We start from the raw sequence: 19,522 nt of genomic DNA, 5'->3' as shown, positions 1-19,522 counted from the left end.
CATTTTATTGGACATTGCATTACACTCCTCATGCTTTCCTCTTTTAAAACAAATCTTACTCTTGGGTTTCTCCCACTGTATATACAGTAGAGGAGCCTCTACATGAAATAACCTGCTGAGTTTCTCTGAATGCCAGATTCCTCCTTGTTACTTTCATGCTGTTGAGTGGCGTTGTCACGAACTGTTGTCAAGAGCTTTTCAGATTAAACCACATTCCCCAAACAGGCCTCCTCTGCTTTCCCTTTTCTTAGTGCCGTACCACACCAGTTTGTTGAAGTAAAACTTTAATTTTCTCTAACAAGAAAACTGCAAAGATGCTGTATTGGCATATCCAGCTCATAAAGCACTTATTGCAGGGCAGAACACTAGTAGTTAGCCTGCGTGCACTAGTCTGCTTTGCAAAATAACTACGAGTTCTTTAAAACCTCAAAGCCTCTTAAACTTACAGTAGGTGAAGATAAGGCCATAGAGGCGTCTGTACTGTTACCTGTGGGAGCTTAGTAGTCAGAGCACACCACTGTTTTTAGCAGGTGTACTTGTTATTGTCAGAGAGAAGTGACGAGTTCAAAATGAACCTGTAGGTTTGTTCTGGGTCACATTAAACTATATATCCTGGCATGTTGGGCAGAAAAAAATCCATCATGTCTACCATGATGGATGGAGACTAAAATAAAATTTTGTTCATTTGCAAAACAAAATGTCCTTTTGTTTTGTAAGTTGACATTTGCAAACAGAAGGACATTGTCCAAGCACTTTTTTTTCACTGTTTGACTTTAAACCAAATTTCAGATTATGCTTTCACTTTCTTGAAATGTATGGACAGTCAAATGTTACATTTTAGATTTTTGATCTCTACTTTTTAAGCATAACACAATTTATTTATTTATTTTTTAATACAAATGTTTTTTTCCCCCAGTAATTTATATTAAGGGCTTGCACCAAGAATGAAAAAATAGATTCCCTACAGCCCTGCCCACATTATTTACACCCGGTCAAAAAAAAATGGAAACAGAAATGTATTAAAGAAAAATTTGAATAAAAAAAATCATTTTTTATGATTTTTTTTTTTTTTTTTTTTAACAAAATCACTATCGCAATTGTTTACCAATATCTAATTACCTAAAGCCCCTTCCCCATTGTCAAGTCTCACTGGCTGATTCGGCGTGACCCAAGTTGGGTCCGTCTCCACTGGCAGTGTGTTCCTCACTATTGTGGGCGGGAACACAGGACTGTGGGTGGGGCATGAGCTCTCTGGAACCATGGCCGCTGTTTGCCTGTACACTGCAGGGTTTGAGATGTTGTTTGGCAAGATTCAGCCTTTCTTAATATAGTGATGTAAATCACAGGCCAATCATTGAATGCCATCTGCTGTCAGTCAAATAGCTTGCATGCGATGTACAGCTTGTATTACCTCTGAATTGGTTACGTAAGACTGGGAAGAGCTGTGCAGGATTTGCAAATGGAGACGAATTTGGCTGGGGCGTATTGAGGCAGAACCGGTTAATGCCACGCCCACGGAGAAGCGGCTTAAATGAATTTAATAAGCGTATCTGAAGCATTTATAAATATCCACTTCCCTTTTTTTAATGTTGATGCTGATTGTCTCAGATGTTTGAATTAATGATCTGGAATCTTCTGTTTCATTGATGTCTAATTTTGGCATTTATCTTGCACTCATTAGTTCTAAGCCATAATTCGATGTTTCGTCTTTAAGAAGATGCTTTTTGATTTGACCTCAATCGTTTATCGGTATTTCTAATAGTTTTTGAAAAGCATAAACAGAAACATTCTGATTGTAGTTTAGAGAAGTAATCATTTTCCAAGTAAAGTCTTTGAGAGATGGAACAGTAAGTGATTTATTTTGAGCTGGAAATATCGTTTTAATGACAGCTCAACAGTGAGAGTGTCTGAGGTAAATTGAGTTTATATTCAGAAATTATCCTAAGCCATTTAGTTCAGCATTCAGTTGGAAAGAAATTCATGCAGTCATTAATATTAAGCTATAGCTAACATGAACGGATAATGATCCATTAACATTCCATAATCAATTAACTTCACTGGCTAATAATCAAAGCATCCTTTCACAGGTCAGTAGCTCACATACAGACTTCTGTTCACTCTTCATACATGACTTGAGTCTCAGACCAGGACTCAAAGTCTAAAACACAAATCTGCGTTGGAGTCTGAAGTCTTTTATTCTCCAACTCGAGTCGCCATCTCTGATGTAGCTGCGCTACAACTTTGCGACTAGAATCCATTCACGGTTGGTTTTGGTTTTTGAGATTGTAGATCGGACACAACGAGAACTATTTCTTAAAAACTGAGAAAAAGTAAGTTCCTACTCTGTTAAAGATTTGAAATGACAGCCGACCACTTTCCTGTAACTGCAGATCGTAATTCAGGCCGCCTGGCAACCTGCCAGGCGCTTTAAGCTTTTGTCACCAGCGCTGTTTAAGACCCTGGCTGTGGAGCTGTTGAGAAGCACGAGTTCAGAAAGTGAATCTTACATTGTGATGCAGTGTTGGGACAATGCTGCTCTGTTTTTAATCTTCTGTATGGTTTATTCATTGAAATCTGATCATCGGTGTGTCTGAAATCTTAACTTTCGTTACAGATTTTGGGTGCTTTTATCTTCTGATCAACATCTTGCATCTTTAGCTGTTCATTTGCTGTTTACCATACATACCAAGTACCTGAGATCTGAAAATGTGCAGCGAAGGAGAAATAAGCATCCACATGTTTAAAATTATCTTTATTCAGCAGTCAATATAGAGTGTAAGATAAAACATTTTTGGCACAGTTGCTTGATGATAAAAAGCTGTCCCCTTTATGTGTGATAATCTTAATAAATATGAAAATCTATAATTTATTTCCGAAATAAATACAATATAAACTACAACATAGATGCACCACATCAGCACTCCTCGCTTTTACCTTCTCATGAGGAAAAACAAATATGCAAAACAATAGCTGTACTTCAGGCAGTTATTTCAAACCACAATAGGACGTCCGAGGGTGAGAAGGTTGCATTATTATTCATGTACACAGCTTATTACTCTCCTAAAAGTCTACTAGGCAACACAACACCGAGGCATGTTCGGGGCCAGTTGAAAGGCTGTACAGTACTGTGGGTCATGGGTCAGAAAACGCTTTACAGATGGGTAAAAACTTCAGCTTTCTGCTTCTCGGAGCAAAAAGAAAACATTCCACTACCTCTTCCTAAAACCATTCATCTGGTTCCCACTTTCTCCTTTTTTTTTCATCTTTGCAAATCAGTTAAACCTGGTTCAAGAGAAAAATGTCACAAATTTCACCCAGGGTTACAATTTGAACAAGTTAAATTATCTTAAGCTTGAGCGGAGATGTTTAATGGATTCTGAATTGTTGCCAAATTTTCTTTGGTGAAAATGATTCTGGCGGATGTAAAGATGCAGACATATTGGTCGGCACTCCTGTTAAAGATATGTACAAAACCCCAAACAAATAAAAAATGCTTTATTTCAGTAGCATAATCGCAACCTAAATAAAAAGTTGGGAAAATATAACATTAAATTTGAGTACATTTTTTCAGTAGGGGAAAACCCCATGCTAAGCAACAGACACCATCTACATCACTGTTTTATTGGAAAGCATGTCGGGAAACGCCCTAGTCTAACATCAATATTTAGCGTTTTGGCCACCGACACTCAAAATGAATATGTGGGAAAGCACATCATCGCCACTGTTAATTACAGTGGAGGATCTATGATCCTGTGGGCTTGTTTCCCTTTCAGAGGTCCTGAGAATGCTAGACTACATGAGATTAACTCTTCAAAGTACCAGGTGGTTTTAATAAACTCTGGTGAACTTTGCCAGAAAACTGAAAATGAGTCCATACAGGATCATTTAACATGATAGCCAAATCCAAAGCAAGTGGCCAAGTCAACACAGACCTGGCTATGACCATCTCCAGACCTAAATCCAGTCAAAACCTGTTGGAAGTACAGAGTTCATAAGACGGGACCCATGACTTTAGATCACTTAGAGACGGGGTGCAAAAAGGACTGGTCAGAGTTGATCTACTCTGTCATTGTCATCTGATTATCTGAGATCAGTAACAAGTTTAGAAGGCAAATCCTGATATTCTTCTACACAGCTAAGTTCTCTAGTTCCCAAAGAACTCTTTGGACAGAAGTGATGCATGGCCCCTGTGAGAGATATGCTGTACGGTCTCTTCAAAGTAAGATTTACCTGAAAGACGTCCTAAGCATGGCTCTCAGGCAGTATCCTGATCACATCCCAAAACCACCTCAGCTGATATCTTTCAATGGGGAGAAGTAGGAGTTTTTCCAAACACAGATCTTGTAGACCTGTGTCTAGTGTATATCATGAACCGTTGGTGAGGGTGGGATTTAGGTGGATAATCAAATGGTGAGCTTTTCTTCTTGACTGTGCTCTTTCCTCAAATGACGATCTGGAGAAGTGACCAAATTACTACAGACGAGGCTCAACTCCATCTAAACCCAACTCCAAGATACTTGAATTCCTCCTCTGAGGCAGAGATTGGCCTCCATCTTGGTGTTGACCCTCATGCAGGCCACAATTTTCAGCCTTATGAGGCTGAAGGCAACTGCACCACAACATCTACAATAACCAAAGAGAGATCTCTCTATAAACTGGACCAATTGATTGTTACCTACACTCATCCAAACCTAGGTAGACTGGTCAACCAAGCTACTATGACCTCTTCAGCACTTTCTTGAAGGTAAAGCTCTGTGAAGACAAAGTGCTGCATTACAATGCTACAATGCTTGACCAGAAAGGTGCACCAATAGTTGCACCAAATGTGATTTATGTCAAAATAAATATTTTCTTAGCATGGTCATAAATGCACTCAAGTTGAAAATATTACCTTGAGATTATCCTACTGCATGAAAGACTTTGTAGATATCTGTACCAGGGGTGCCTGATGGATTGTTAGGGGAAAGTATAAGATTTGTTCTTCAGAATGCAGATGAGGAAGTTTTTACAAGAACACATGTTGACAGACTCTACACAATATCAATAAATGCAGTTATTATGGGTCTTGTACCTGGGACTAAAGCAAAAATCTTTCTTGATAAATTATAAGTAACACTTTTGTGTTCCCTGTGTAATAAAGCTGCAATTAGTAACAATAAGTACATAAAACATACAAATCCTCTTAGACTGAAACAACTGAATATCTTTTTGGACACATCTCAAAATATATCTGTTTAAGTTCTGCTGTAGTGACATTTTTTTAATGAACGTGTATTTTATTTTATGGCTTCAATGTTTTTCTTTTTTTATGTGCCTGACTAGTAATTTGTTGGGATGATGTAAGCAATAAAGTTTTAATAGGAGTTTGAATGAAGTGCAGTAACAGCGATAATCCGATCCACCCTGGCGCATTGTTCTGAATCTAAACACGTACAAATGACTACAAAGACACAAACCTCATGTTGCTAAACTGCTGTTAACACCATGGTTTACAGTGTCACTACACAGATAGAAAAGATATAAACATGTATTTGTTTGTGCTGTCATTTTCACTTTCTTTTCATTTTACGTGGAATCCAAACACGGCTCTCGCCATCCATGTGATCTGCTTCCAACTGGCGATGACAGACGAATTCATTCAAAGTTACTCTGTCAAAAAGGGTTCCCATGGAAACGCCACAAACATTCCCCCATAGTTTCCTCCTCTCTGCTGGTGTTTATATTCCTTTGTTTGTCCATTATGCATCCCTTTCTGGATCTTTCAGCAGAGGCTTGGAGCAGCTTGAATAAGTGAGAAGTTCATTACTTTGGGTCATACACACCCACAGCTCTTCGCTGATACATTAGATATTATGTTATGGGTCTTATTTCCATAGTAGCCAAGGCTCTTTTCAAATTTAGTGGGTCGGCAGCAGGGTTCTTTGCTAACTCTGTTCTTCCGACCCCTCCCAAGAATGCCTTTTTCAACCATGTGCTTCATGACAAGGTCATAGTTCAGCTTTTTTTTATCGCATTGACCGCTGCAGTACTGCAGCTGTATCGTCTCGTCGCTCTCGAAGCCAAGACCGAGTTCAGTCACGGTTAGTTCCAGCTTCCTAAGGGAGCAGGGTCTGGATTTGTGAGCTCTCTTAGTCCTTCGAGTCTGGGTCATGCCAAGGGACTGGTCCCTCCTTCTCTTTCTGTTCAGCATGGTTTCCAGCACGTGCTGAAGCTCCCCCTCCGTAAAGCTCTGCAGCATCACAGAAACTAAAAGAGATGAGAAAGATCAGCAGCTGTGTTATTGACAGGTGACAAAAGGAGACTCGTCAGACTTCCTTGTAATTTTAAACCAAACAACCAAAACATCGAATTCGACAGAACCGATGGTTGAGTGAGATAGGGCGTTACAGTCGCTGCAAAAAATGAATTACATGTGCCAACAGATGAACTCTAATTTGCTTATTTTTCTTGCATTTGCACTGTCTCTCTGCACCGTATCTCTACCAGCATGACAAAGCATTTCCCTGAAGCCATTTAGCTGATAAACTGGTGTATGAAGCAAAAGTCCTATATATTCCCTTCTGTTGACGGTTGTGAAGGTCTTATGGAGAGTCGGTGAGGTATGAGGTGCAGAGGTTGTTTTAGGATGTTAAAACCTGCTCTATAAACAAATGAGTCAGTCACTAAGTGTTCTGACTGAACCGTGGCAACCTATTCCCATGACTCCTTATCTTAAACCAGACCAAACAAGACGAAAGAAATGGCGTTTCTCACACTCTGATAGTAGGGAGTTCATGTTGTTGCCTGTTGAGCGCGTCTTCCGGCGAAGATTTTCGGTCTGCCAGGGCAGCACTCGTGGTTCAGCTGAAGATATTGAAGAAGATTTGGGGGACGGTTCTGACGTAGAAGATGCTCGCGGATGTTTTGCTTGGACTCTGAACTCTCTGATGGAGGCCATGTTTCTAATGAGGAAGGTGGACAGGGCTGCAGCACAGAGCACGAAGGCAAAAGTAGCACCTTTCCATAACTTCATCTTAAAACGTGGGGTAGCATTGAAACTCTGCAGAGAGATGGAGAGAGAAAAGGGACAAAGTTAAGATAGTTTGTCAAATTTGAAGAGCAGACATGGATGTGAAAATAAACCCATGTATGCTGTTAGATTTCTGTAACTTTCTTTATTGGGGCTTTTGTTTTAGCATGCATTTACTTTTTTCATTCTCTTATCAGCTTGTCTGAAGGAAGACCAGATAAAATAATGGTGTGACTCTGCATTTAGGGTGCTCTTCCATCAGGGGGCAACACAAGTATTTAAAGAAAAAAAATACTTTAAAAATAAATAAATCAAGTTTATTTGTATAGCACATTTCAGCAACATGGTAGTTACAAACAAGAGACCTTCCTGTTGTTCTGTAAGAAAGAATAGTTGTAATGATGCTAGAAGGGTTAGGGTAGACTTGTTTGAAATTAAAATATTATTTTCCCATCATTTGATAATTTCTAAACTATTTTAACTGATCAAGCCAGAGATTTTAGAACAGGGATGTCAAAAATGTAGCATGGGGAGCCATTTGTGGCTCTTGAAATGATTTTGGTTGGCCCATGACCACAAGTCAACGATGATTTAAAAAAAAAAAAAGAAGAAAAATCTGGCCGACAAAATAGAAAACAATTGATGACCCCCAAAAATTTGGAAATTGTCTGTTTTTTCTTTTAATAAGGCAAAATTTCAAAGCCCTTTTTAATGTTATGGATCTTTAATGACATACAAATGTATTGATTTATTGATTCTTGATTTATTGTTGAACAGGAAAACTGTCACAAACTATGTTTTTCTTCCTTTTTTTTTAAATAAATGAATTTTGTGGCCCACCACTAGTTTAAATGTTCACATTTTGACCCCTAGGGTAAAACGTTTGGACACCAGTGTTGTACATTTTGACATTCAAGAAACCTTCAATATCATCAGTGTAACTTTATTCAGTAATTCAATCTAAAAAGTAAAACTATTATATAATACAGATTCATTACCAACTGTATGATATATTTCAGTTTTTATGATCAAAGCTTACAAATGAGAACCCCACATTTTCTATCTCAAAATATTACATTTTTATTCAGAAATGTTGATCTGCTGAATAGTTTTCCCATGTTTTGCAGAGTATAGGAGCTCAACGCATGGTTGGAGCTCATGTTGCATGAACAGCAGCGTAGCATGGAAGAGATCAGGATGTTGTTTTTCTCAGGTGTTAAGATGGCAGATGGCTTTAATAGCTCTGAATCAAACGACTGGTTCGTTAGCAGGTCTTTGCCAAATGCGATGGGATCTTGAAGAGGTAATTCAACCATTTGATTAAGCTGTGTTGGATCAGAGATGCATCTAAAACCAGCCAATCAACTTCAGTGATGTTGACAGCGTCTGCAGGAGCAAAGTTCTGCTGGAAAATCAAATCAATCAACCAAGAGAGCTTGACAGCAGAGGGAAACATGAAATGTTCTAACATTTCCTGGTAGATGTCTGCACTTACATGATAAAAACACAGTTGACAGAGTTTCCCCCCACAAAACCTGTCAAGCCCAATGGGAGGGACGTTGAGGCAGCCCACCATGTTTTTGTGTTTATAAAATTTAAAAAATTACAAAAGTACAGAGATGCACAAGCAGTCATCATGATATGAAGGTGAAGGGACAGTGTAATTGGTGTGCATCCCCTCCCGCCCAGTTCAGTGTGTAAACTTTATACCTAGCTTAATACGTCTTTACTGTCATTGGTGTATAAAATCCCTATTGAAAATGAACAAACAACACTTAGCCTAATGGGGGACAAGTAAAACCTGGTGGCCCGCCAGGCTTATAATGCACTGCGGAAACCCTGGTGGACAAGCGGCATGCACAATTTTCTTTCATATGATTCGGAGGCTTTGGACCACCAAGCAGCAGTTAGTCATGTTCCGGATATGTCTGACTCCATGCCTTGAGAACCTCTCCCAAACTCTCAAAGTGGCTCTCAGGCTGTATTTATCTGTTTTACTGGTGCACCTTTTTCTGCCACTTCAACTAATCTTTTCATTAATATGGATGAATTCAGACGGATGCTTTAGCAATGACTTATATATTTTGTGTATCTGCATGACTTCTGTCAAGTCGGCAGGCTTCCTCATGAGTGAATCATAACATAACAGAACAATCTGAATTTTGAATTTCTTTAATGCGTTTCCCTCGACTTTTTTAAGTTTTCCAGAAACTTTTTGATAATAATAAAATATGCTGTCTTGTAACTTCCTGGCCTTTGAGGATGCAGTTTGTGTTTAAAGTTTGCCTTGTCAAACTTACGCTGTCTGGGTGGATTTTTCACCGTTTCACTGCTTGGATGACAATATAAACTTCTTTAATTTATTTGAATGTTTCTTTAAAGAGAGCAAACACATTCCTGCCATTACAGGAATCTCTTGGCCACACCTATTTGCTAAGTAGTGTCTGATGAAGCCCTTACGAACATGTGTTTGCCTAGATCCCATTATCACGGACGGCCCAACCCTCCCTCCCACCGCAGCCGCCACAAAAACTCAATTTAGAGTAATCCAGCCTCACGTTCCCCCCCCTAAAGCCCTCTTTCTGGTATTCAAGACATTTTGTTGTATTTTTCATGTCGTGTGACAAGTGAGCAAAGCATTTTCTCAGATTCGGAAATGGTACGCTGGCAGAGACTTAAAAGCAAATCCAGACCAGTCTCGCAAAGCGTTTTGCCAGACTGGAGCCTGTAGCGTATACGTACAGGCTGCCGGGTTGTTTACAGTGAAGGGGAGAAAGCCACATATTTCTGCCGCCTGGTCCACTACAGGAATGAAAATACAGCATGAATATGATCTGTAAATCTGAGTACAGTAAAAAGAGGGCTTATGCATTTCAAGTTGTTTTTTGTTTTTTGTTTTTAACGAGCTGTGGGCAAATTATAGAAACCACTGAATGTGAGGGTTTTGGACGGCACAAACAAACTCCATGCTTGAGTAACCGAAGGATAAACGCCGTGTAAACATGAACCAGCAGTCCTATCAGTTAAAGCTCGACTCGTCAATCATAATTCCATATGGGTCTGAGATGCTGAGGAGTCTCTGCGCAATACTATTCATTTGACAGTCAAACATGTCGCCCAACAACCTCGTTTAATGTCCAGTCTATGTAAATCAGACGTGGAGCAGCAGCCCTTGGGTACGTATGACATCTACTCCTTACTGCTCTTTCTGATCACCAGACAAGATCAACTGATGTTCCATGTTTCTGCTGGTTTAACGCAATTTAAAAAAATACTTTTCTGTCTTATGTAATTTAATGTTTTTTTTTTTTTTTAAACAGGCCATTGTTGAAAATGAGAATTTGCTCTCAATCAACTTAACTGTTTAAATAAAACTTAAAGTAACACCAACAACTTAAACTAGATATGACATGAAAAACCAAACAAGGTTCCTTTGCACTGTGAAACTAGATTCCAATATTTTTCCTGCCTGGATAAAGACAGAAATACCTTTTTTCCAGACTTTATTCTCTATCAAATTGTGTAAAATATTGTCCTACTTTGTGTGCTTCCTCCGTGTACTGCAGTTTCTTTTATTCCTTTGTTCATTTCTCCATCTCCCTTATGTTTTTCTCATTTCTTCCTACCCCCTTAAGTTCTTCACTTTTCATCCTTTTTAAACATTCTTCCATCCCTGTTTTTCTTGATCTCCTAGCTTCCTTCGTTGTGACCTTCCATCCTTCTTTTTTGTTCTTAACTTCCTTTCTTGTCCCTCTTTGCATCATGTTTACCTTCGTTCTGTCCACTTTTCCTTCCTTTTTCCTACTTCCTTTACTTTAACATCTCTTTTGTGCCAACTCCCTTCATTTTTTTGTCATGTCCCTTCTTCTTTCCTTTGTATTTACCAACCTTTAGATAGTTTATGTATTACTTCATTCATTCTTTTCTTTCTTGTCTCCTACCTTTTTGTATTCTCTTTGTGTTCCTACTTCTTTATTTCCTCTCCTGTACCGTTCTTGTGTTTTTCTTTTGGTCCTTCCTCTATTCAATTCCTTGTCCTACCATACATTCTATCTCCATCCATCTTCTGTTTTTTTTTTTTTTTTTTTTTTCCCTCAGGTTCCTCATTTAAAGCCTGCCCACTGCAGAAACATTCAGAAAAATCCCCTTTCCTCCTGTTCAGAGTGATAAATTGTCAATAGTAATAGAGTCAGTTTGTTATGATGAACGGCCCAGAATGAGATCACTGTTTGCTTCTTCTATTAATAGGTCAGTTTGGGGCAATTACTCATCCCCGGGAGTTAGCCGTTTCACACCGCAGCGATGCGTCAGTGTCCTCAGCTCGTTAACTCGGCGGCTCATCTCGATAAAACAATTACCTCGTCAAGAGGAGATGAGGCCTCCGGCGTGTCAGTGGCTGACACTGGACGAAGCCGAGCCGCCGAACGCTGATCTCACGTCCCCTGAAGACGCTTTGATTGTCATAATTGCTCCACTCAGAAACACATTAGTCACATCTGCAGTCGATTGCCAGCAATAAAAGTGCCAGGGAGCATTCGGCAGCTTGCTCAGACGGTCACGGAAAATTAATCAGCTCAGACATTTAATATCTACCTCTGGCCTTTACTGCTGAGGACATAAATACATGGATACTGATAGGGAGGAAGGAGAAGTGGGGAGAGGGAGCATTGGTGTTTTCTTTTGAGTTGAAATGGAAAGACACCATGCAAACGGAGATGAACAGTAACGCAGAGGATACAGTGGAACCCCAGAGGACTTTTCACCAGAAGGAAAACCCATCCTCAAAAAGAGACATAAAAGTACAGATGAGCTGCAAAGACAACTCGACCAGCTCCCACACATCCTCAACATGTCTGGCTCTTCACAAAAGCATCACGTGGCGATGTGTCCCTGCACGCTGCTGTGCCGGAACAGAGGGCGATTTAAGGTGCAAGGCCCAAAACAAACTGAGAAAATCCTCCATTCACGAACAAACAAGAGCTGAGTCCAGCCAAGGAAGCCTAACGCCTTCAATATCACAACTTTTATGTAAGAATCGGCACCTGAAATGTTGACCTAAAGAAAAGTATGCCTATGTACAGCACAGTACAACATGTGGCTTTGCCCAGGGCGCCGCACAGGATGAGGTGTCATAAGATCAAGAAAATTTTCACCTTTTTATCAGGAAATACTTGCTTTGTGCCATTATCATTTGATACTTGGAGTTGTTTCTTTGCAGGATCTATCTACTCCATCAGTCTCATCCTATCTATCTATTCCATCTTAACTAGGGTGCCTGTCATACAATAACCACTCACTCAGCATATGTAGTCAATACCTGGTTGTACGTTGAATCGAGGTTCAGGTATATACACTTTTCTATTAAAACTGTAACCATTAGTTACTGTTAAGTCTTTGGGTGTCTTTAGGCCTAGTCTATGCGCAGTCAGCTATCTGAGAAAACAAATACACTTTGTGTTTTGGCCTTTTATCCACACAAAAAGTCAATTTAATATCACTAAAAATGATTGTTAAAACTGTGACCAAAGTGACGATTTGAGAAAACTCTGCATTTGTTGTGTACATTTGAAAATGGAGATTTGGGATCCCACGCATGACAGTCTGCCAGTGCGCCTACTTGCTTGCACATGATTCCCAACTGACATTGTCTTGTGTTTTATTAACTTTACAAACTATATAAAAGTAATTCAACCTATAAACCTGTCTACACAAATGAACCTCCTGGCGCCATTTTTAATTCCTAACAAGGTTGTGGTTGTTTTCTGATTGGCTGACGTGTCTTAGATTTGCTCTACACTGCCCCCTATGGGTTTGGCATGTTTAAAACAACGCTCAGAGCCGGATTTGTGCAGGTTCATGTGGATTAAAACTTTTCTGAAACCGGTCCTGTGTGTAGAATGTTTCTTAAATGGCGTGGCAAGACTATTCATTTTTATAAAGACTCGGCTACAGGCATACTAGGCCTTAAAGTGTAACACTTGAGGTGTAAGCCCGTTGCGTAAAGTTACAAAAATGTGGATCACCACCAGCTGAAACGGGAGAGCAAGCCCCGTCTCAAAAGGGTGACGAAAGAAATCTGAGGTTTTGACCAGCACTGACATGGCAATGCATTAAGACGGGTTACTTTAACATCTGCCTGTTGATTCAGGTGTCTCATCTTCCTCTTGACAGATTTCCTATCAGGTTTAAGTCAGATGAAAATTAATGTGTTCAAGAATGTTCAAAACTATCCCGGAGGCATTATGCATGCATCAACGCAAGCAACATGCAGTTGTAGGCCAGTCCTTGAACATCAACCGAGCTCTTGTTTCTACTCAAAGATTGTATTATCTCAAATGACACAATAAAATTGACGTGTTCAAGAAATAATTGGGTCAGTGGCCGTGGTGCCGCTAAGCCGACAGTAATGTAATTACAGCGCCATGGCACTCGCATCCTTCCTTCCTGCTGCTGCCAGAGGGAGAAACTCAACATAATGCCTCGGTCAATCAAAGATGAAGCAGAGAACTGTCAAAATGGGCATAGGTTACATCAGTGGTTAACACCAGCAGACAGGGGGGGTTTCTTGTCTGCCGGCTTGGATCTGGACCAACACTGGAGAGATCACAGACGAACTGAATGAAGAGCTTCTTTGTGCAGATACCAGCTTTTTGTGCCTCACTACTCCAGCATTTCTTCCTATAGACTCCCTAAATACAGCCTGTTCTGTCTCTCAGTAACTCACACACATGCCATAAACACGCACACACTGCCGTGGCGTGGTTTCACTTTTCTCAGATCATCTGACGCAGACGTGCACAGATAAACTTTCCAACCCTGCGGTATTCGCCAGAGTTCCCATCTCTGCTTTCATGTTCCTACAGCAACATCACCCAACACTAGATTATCCAGATTACATAATACCACTGCCTTTTGATATTAAGAACCTCCCTCGGGCCTGACTTTTTGTGTTTGTGTGTACATATATTTATACCACTGCACAACCGGGACATTTACCTACAGAACATGAATGCTCTGCTCCACCCAGTGACCGGCTGCTTCTGCACTGCACTGAACACACCCTGTAAATACCTGCGCTGGAAAGATAACAGCAGCATAACAAACAGTGGCGAAGGCGCCTACTGGGTTGTTGCAGGGAAACAACTTTCTTATGGAGCCCCATAGAGGCCTAGTCTTGTGTTTTCCTCTCAAGTGAGCATCAGGAGGGCCGGGGACAGTGCCTGGAGAAGGTAATAGGGACATATTCCAAAGATCAGTGCGGGATTAGCACTAATGCCTGCCGGGTTTATCTGTAGTCACGTGGACAAACACCTGGCTGCAGTGTTGGTGTGTGTGTGTGTGTGTGTGTGTGTGTGTGTGTGTCAGTGCTAATCCATCTGACACCTCAAACTCAAGGGTTAGGCCAGCATGCTCTGAGAGAGAACAGGCGCCTCTTCCTCTAAAACCAGCCTCGAATGTCGGAGTAATGAGGAGGAGAAAAGCGACAACCTTTGCGAGTCGGATCTGACGCTTTGGCGCTCAAAAACGGTTGCGACATAAATTGGGTGATCTGAAGCAGGACTTGTTTTCCTACCAGCATTTGTTCTTCCTGATGAAATAAAAAAAAAAAGTTAGGTAAAAAAAATGCCTTGCGATTTATTTGCGCAGCCACATCAATTGGCTAGAGCTCTGTCACACAGCAACCAAAGGATCATTAAAATAAAGCCTGGAACTTGTTAGTTTGAGAGCTGCTGTTCATTAGGACACAATTTTACACACATTTCACACATTCTTGTGCTTTCCTACTTGTTGGCTTAAAAAAAATTTAAGTTTGTGGATGGATGAATACGGATTAATAGTTGACAAACAGCCTTGTACAGGGCACCGCTACTGATCCTGCTGCTGTCCAGGTGGCACTGTGTGCACATTTAATACCTGGCTATTAGAAAAAGTCTTGATTTACAAAAAAAAAAAGTGTACATATCTAACGGATAAAGAGAAAGTTTCATGACAGCTGGATTAGAAACAATCTTGCCTCAGCACTATTTGTGTTACAGAGATTGATGTTATGTGGGCTACTTTCTAAAGAAGAGTCCCTGAGCTGCTATTCTGGACCTTAATCTGACCACGCCAGATCCTCTTTTAGCACAACAGCATCGACTCTAAACCCTTGTTAAACAGGCCGATGTTTCTGCCGCGGAAGGTTTGGTGGCCATCTGCCACTCTATGAACTCCACTTTCAAATCTGAGCAAAAGCAATGGAAAGAAATTAATATAACGCTATATGTAGTGCTGTAATCGTCCCAAGATTCAGAAGAGTGGTACTGCATGGGAATTTTTACAAACTAATCATTGACTGGTTATCGATATTAAGGTGTACTGAGGTTTTAATAAGTTTTATTTTTATTTTTTTACAAAACTGCTCAAATATTCTGCCACCTCAGTCATGGTTTAAAATGGAGGTGCACCAAGAAGTTGGCTTTTGACTGGAATTCACTGGAATTTAGTTTGATCAGCCGATAGAAAACTGAAGGACCGTGTTCTTCACATAAACACTTTGTGGATGGTGTGTCTGCATGATAGAGACTCTATCAACTTTCACCATAACTGTGGTGGTTAGAAAGAAAAATCCCAAGAAGCACGGAGATCTAAAAAGTAATTTAAAAGCAAACTATATATCCGGACAGCGAGAGAGAGCAAGACTTTAAGCAGATACCAGAGTGGCTAATGAGTGTGAAAAAGTTTGATTGTGAAAATGTTGATTTATCTTTTGCAAATCTGAGTTAAAGATTTGCATTTTCTCAGGAATACATGAAAAAACTTCCATTTTCTTAATGCTAGCCATCCTAACATTATTATTATGAGATGTTTAAAATGTAAAAATTTTTAACCATTTCCTAAGTTTCATTTTAAAATACTATTAAAATCTTCCTCACATTTAATTATTAAATGAAGACCATAGGGGAAAAAAATATTTTGAAAGCTTGTCTTTTAAAAGAGGAAAAAGTGATGCCGGTTTTCCTCTACCCTTCTTATTGCTGGTCACTGCTGGTCAGCTGGTTGAAAGAAGGCTCCCAGAGTGTCCTTGTCTTGAAAAGTGGAGGCAAATTCATCTCTTTTTAAATATACCTAGTAGTAGCAAAAAATCAGCAAAGTCATGATGCTCCTAAAATGATTCCATCCGTTTATTGAATGGCAATCGAGATGTAGAACATGATCTCACTGCTTTTATTTCAAACATTCCTATTGCTACCAGATTGGTTACTTCAGTTATAATTATGTTGTTTATAGATTGGATTTGTTGATTTTTCTTTGATACAGACTTAATTAAAAATAATAAAGTAAAAGCTTTTGAGTGCTCATTGTGCAGAATGTTGTATCTTCCTGCTTTTCTGCTCTTTACAAAGTCACAGGTTTAACGAACCCTAACTTTGCAAACCAGCTGTAGTTTTAAAGCAGCATTACTTTAACAGTGATGAACGGGATTCATCTACTTCACTCTTCTGGTAAGCAAGGAAAAAGTTTAGAAGCTTCCAGAATCTTTATTAAAAAAAACAGCATACAGTAATGATTTAAAAACCGTGATGTACCTTCGTGGTAACCGGCTCATGCTTGGTGTTAATATTGTGGTTCCGGACAGAACAACCTCAGATGCCGTTTCTCTTATCTTGTCTGATTTGTGCCGTGGTTATCATGTCGTGCTTATTCTTCCTATAATAACCACCTATATTTATTCTTTGAGAACATTTGTTTAATGAGAGCTCTTAAACACCTAATTTAACTTTGGGGTTAAGACGGTACAGTTGTTCTGGAAAGCAGACCTTTGGGGAAGGAGAATCTGTGCTGGTGCGACGTTGATCTCACGCTTTAGCTCCCTCCTGTCACAATCAGATTTGTCAGGTTATGAAAGTTGAACGCCTCAGTTGACTTTAGGCTTAACCTCGATCAGGCCTCTTGGGGCACAGCTAGATACAGCGTAATCTCTACGTATGATATGGGCTTAGTGCAAAGTGGATCATCACTTTGATAAAAATAATCCAAGAGAGGCTTCACTGCTTTTTACAGCACATGTAATGTTTTATTATCTCAGTCCGCGTAATAAACTAATAAAGCTGCAGCTCTATAAAAGAAAATGAGTGGAGGACTGAATGCCTTTGCAAGGAGCATCCAGAAAACAACTATGCATGAAAATGAGGCACAGCACCACCACTTTGGTTGAGTGACAAAAAAAAAAAAAAAAAAAAACTTTTCATTTCTGAAAAACAAACGTGTCTGCTTACTGGGAGTGAAATAATTACAATAACCATCTACTTTTTTGTTGTTTTTGTGCTTGCTTCAGCTTGGTGGCATGCCCCCTTGTAATCAGTGGCCGCTACTCTGCAAACATTTCGTGCCAGCCCGGCTGCTGCGCACCGCTGTCATGTGGTTGCAGTGAGGGCTGCTTGTTGATACAGATAATCCAACGTGTGTTTTCTGCCACTCAGGCACTTAGAGAGGCATCTCTGTCAGCAGCACCTAACGCCTTCCCACTTAAGCTGCCAGCTTAAACTAGCAAAAGAAGATGTGCGCTGTCCTTACCGTTCGGCCTGCTAATCCAGACTTAGCTGCGTGGCGTCGGCTTCAGCTGACCTCCTCAGGCAAGTGCTGACTGGGTACGTCCATCTTCATCACAGGTGAGGAGCATAGGCAGGAGTCCTTCTCTTTTCCCATGAATTGTGTCACAGCTCCTTCGCCTCGCGAGTACAGGAGGTGTCCTGACTTGATTCAGGTCCAGGATGTCTTATTCTTTGATCATATTTGCTTTTCCATTGAACTCTTCTGAGTGGTGAAGATCAAAATCAACATTCCTCTGAATGTAAGCATGCTCTTTGTGGCAGCCAGATTGATCCATTCAAAAGAAGAAGAAGGTGGGGAGGAGAAAGAGCTTGAAGGGACTGTAGGCTTCGGTTCAGAAAACGCCCGTCAACATGTCTCTTCGCGCAGAACTTCTTGCTCTTCTGTCTTGCAAAAAAGAAAAGCCTTTAACCTAAAACAGAAGGAGAGAGCAGAGCTGAGGTGCAGTGGCATGCAATAAACAGATCCCACAGATGTCTTAACTTTTATCCCATCTGTTGAAGGACTTGAGTCCCCTCAGAGCACTTTGTCTTCACTGATGGATGGACAATGCACACCTTACCCTCTTTTCCAGCAGCAGGTCCTCTGTTGTCCTCCCGGGGGGAACTCTGTCGGGTGGAGAGGATGGGCTAGGGTGAGGAGGGAGAGCGTGGTTACTCTTAAGTGGAGCAGAGAGCTTCTTTCTGATGCCTCTGCTTGCCTCTCCCCCCCTCAAACTGTTGCTCCTCCTCCTCCATAGTTGTGCTTGTGGGCCGAGTCGGATTACTCCTGATATGTTAATCTTCCTGGCTCTAACTCCAGGAGCACTAAAGGATGCTTTGGCCTGAGCAGGAGCTTACATTCACCTTCTGCCGCAAGGGAGTCTGCCATCTTAAGCAGGCAATTGGTAATAGCCTCAACTGGGCAGATAGGGTCTGCTGAAGCAAGTGCTTTCCAATCATTTAGGGGGAATTAGGAAAGTTCACAATTGGTTTAAAAGGCTCTGAGACGACATTAAAACCCATCTAAACAGAGTTATCACAAAAGAAGTGTTTCATGATTCAATCTGGAGTCAGCCGGAGATAAAACCGCGACTCTTGTTGAGGATCTCGCATTTCCCTCCTCTCCGGACCCGTGTTTCAGCCCGTGAGCCCTCGAGCGGCAAATGAGGAGCAGATGGTCGTACTTTTGGAAGGTATCAGGCAGTCCAGACTGCAATCTAAATAAATACCCTGTTCCCAGAGGAAATGTGTCAGGTGCGCGGGGTCGGTAATGTCTAAACAGAATCCAACCTGTTTAGAGATGAGCTAACCGATGCACAAGATCGGAGGAGACACCACAAAACTTCACAGGTGTTGCTTTTAGGGAGCGTAAACCTTCTTAATAAATCAGCTCAAGAGGTGTGTTTGAAGCCAGAGATGGATGAATAAATTTGAACATGAACCAGCAACACAACAGGAAGCAAATTATTTGCTAACAATTATCGTATTCTAACAACATGACTCATTCAGACACACTCAGCCCAGTGTCAACACAAATCATAGTTTACAGGCGAAGATGTGGTTCAGTGTTTACGTTCTATGCCTCATAGATACTTTAGAAATGAGTGGGAACAAAATGGAAATACCAGAGGAATTTCCTGCCGGCTTTTAAGTTCAGATGACATAAAACCAAGGAGCTAAAACTGGTTGTGCTTTTGGTGCTTGTAGTGATACCCAGAAAAAAAGTATTTCTAACCATTCAAGGATAATTACCAGCCACAGACGTGGAGCTTCCCCTCAACATGTTTAAACACATGAATCTTTATTTCAAACTGAATTTCATGAAGAGAGATGCTGGTCTTTTTGTCCCTTGGCCACTTCATACATTAGCAGTTTTAGTTTTTTCTGGGCATGAAATGAGGCTGTTCACAGCACAGTGTTTCGTCCAAGGAGAACTACT

At 40.6% G+C, this 19,522-nt stretch overlaps 1 protein-coding gene across 1 annotated transcript; it reads right to left on the bottom strand.

Annotated features, from left to right (window-relative positions):
- Nucleotides 1–2,735: 2,735 nt before the first annotated feature.
- Nucleotides 2,736–18,290, bottom strand: LOC106914760 (uncharacterized). Its single transcript, XM_014981789.2, has 4 exons — nt 18,165–18,290; nt 17,567–18,014; nt 6,754–7,039; nt 2,736–6,246 (listed from the first exon to the last, which is right to left on the bottom strand). Exons 3-4 carry the CDS (start codon nt 7,010–7,012, stop codon nt 5,813–5,815), a joined length of 693 nt encoding a protein of 230 aa, XP_014837275.1. The 5' UTR covers nt 7,013–7,039; nt 17,567–18,014; nt 18,165–18,290; the 3' UTR covers nt 2,736–5,812.
- Nucleotides 18,291–19,522: the final 1,232 nt, after the last annotated feature.

This window comes from Poecilia mexicana, unplaced genomic scaffold (assembly GCF_051168715.1).
Source record: "Poecilia mexicana isolate PSO_F unplaced genomic scaffold, ASM5116871v1 scaffold_17, whole genome shotgun sequence".
In the NCBI taxonomy this organism is placed as follows: domain Eukaryota; kingdom Metazoa; phylum Chordata; class Actinopteri; order Cyprinodontiformes; family Poeciliidae; genus Poecilia; species Poecilia mexicana.
This window is presented reverse-complemented; position numbering and strand designations above follow the sequence as displayed.

What these genes read in the sequence shown, in the direction of transcription:
- LOC106914760 (XM_014981789.2), bottom strand. Translation starts at nt 7,012, where the DNA reads ATGAAGTTATGGAAAGGTGCTACTTTTGCCTTCGTGCTCTGTGCTGCA. An exon ending in GAACTCCCTACTATCAGAGT is followed by an intron (nt 6,247 to 6,753) that starts GTGAGAAACGCC and finishes CATCTCTTTTAG; the next exon opens with TTTCTGTGATGCTGCAGAGC.